At 57.5% G+C, this 1415-nt stretch overlaps 1 protein-coding gene across 1 annotated transcript in view; it reads left to right on the top strand.

Annotated features, from left to right (window-relative positions):
- Positions 1-727: 727 nt before the first annotated feature.
- The window catches only part of ACY1 (aminoacylase 1), a 4193-nt gene continuing 3505 nt past the window's right edge, over positions 728-1415 (top strand). Inside the window, exon 1 of the mRNA XM_008947456.1 lies at positions 728-866. Within this exon, the coding sequence (XP_008945704.1) occupies positions 758-866 (109 nt within the window). The 5' untranslated portion in view covers positions 728-757. The remainder of the gene's footprint in view (positions 867-1415) is intronic.

The following is a 1415-nucleotide window of genomic DNA, read 5'->3' as shown; positions in this document are numbered from 1 at the left end:
CTCTCTGCACCCCTGCTCTCATACCCCCTCAGTATTGTCCTTCACCCCTCCTGCACCCCCAATGTGCCCCTGAGCACCCCACATCCTTCCGCTTCTCCGGCCACCCAGTGTCCCTCAAACACCCAGTAGCCTGTCACCCCCCTGTCACCACCCCCAGACCCTCTGTAAGCACCCCGTCCTCCATCACCAGCCCCAGTTCCCTGCATCCCTTGCACCTCTCCTGCACCCTCTAAGCAGGCAGTGTCCCCCTTTCCTAGCCTGCTGCCCCTTACACCAGTATCCTGCCTTCCCTGCCTGCACTGCCCCTCCATCCTGCTGGACCTCTAGCCGCTGGCTATCCCCAAATGCCATGTGCCCCTGCCCTAGACACCCTTCTTCCCCCTTAACCCCTTTGCCCACCTTGTTGCCCCTCTTTCCTCCCTGCTAGCCCTCCATGCTCCAGCTAGATCTTCCCTAGATCTCACCCCATGCCTGGGCATCACAGCTTGTCCTCGCACCGTGTTTGGTACAGGAATATGTGCTCTGAGGGAAGAATGAAAGGATGGCTTTGGGGGCACACCAATCCTGTCCCCGTACCAAAGTCGGGGGGACTTCTCCCATAGTGACAGCGTCCCAGCAGTCACACCAGGGAGACCTTTGAGCCGTCCTACTTCGGTTTCTGTGACGACTGAGCTTGCCGGCGGACTTTGGAGGGGCCAGTGGGTGATTAACCATCTTGCCACTCTTCCTCCAGAGCTTTCCAGCTCCAGTCTCTGACATGGCACCTGGGAAGCCTGGGAAGAGCACAGGGGCCTCGGAGGACCCCTCAGTTACACTTTTCCGGGAGTACCTGAGGATTGACACTGTCCACCCCGAACCTGACTACGGTGAGGATGGGGAGCACGGGATGGGGAGCCATGCGGGGAGCCAGCAAGGAGGCTTTGTAGCTCCAGGTGCCCAAGCCCTGTGCCAGGGCTGTTTTGATCATCAGGGAGCAAACACCTTTGTGCCTTGTCTCTGCTGGTGCCTTTGGCTGGGGCAAGGATGTCTTGAGTGCATCCAGAGCTGCTGTTGGCTTCCCCCAGCTCCAGGGTTCCCGCTTTCCATGCTGCCCTGGCTCTGGGATGGGTTGCTTGTGGTAACCCTGTCTAGATCTTCTGTAATGTTTCCATCCTGCCACTGAAATACATTGAGATGTTTTTTATAAGTGAGGAGCTCACAAAACTACAGAGGAACGGTGTTTGTTTTTTTTTTTTTTTTCTTCATGTTGCCCTAGTCCTCACCCCAAAGGGACAGTGAGGATCCACTCCTGTCCCCGCTCCTTGCCACCTCTTGTGCTCAGGGCCTCCATCACCTGTTCTCTCTGGTCACCACTTTCCTCGGTCTGGGAAACTCAGAGAGCCTTGGGGTCCCCAGGGGTCTGCAATGAGAGGGGA

Source organism: Merops nubicus, unplaced genomic scaffold, assembly GCF_000691845.1.
Source record: "Merops nubicus isolate BGI_N331 unplaced genomic scaffold, ASM69184v1 scaffold40209, whole genome shotgun sequence".
Classification (NCBI taxonomy): Eukaryota; Metazoa; Chordata; class Aves; order Coraciiformes; family Meropidae; genus Merops; species Merops nubicus.
Note: the sequence above shows the minus strand (reverse complement) of the source record. Positions and strands in the feature narration are given on the sequence as shown.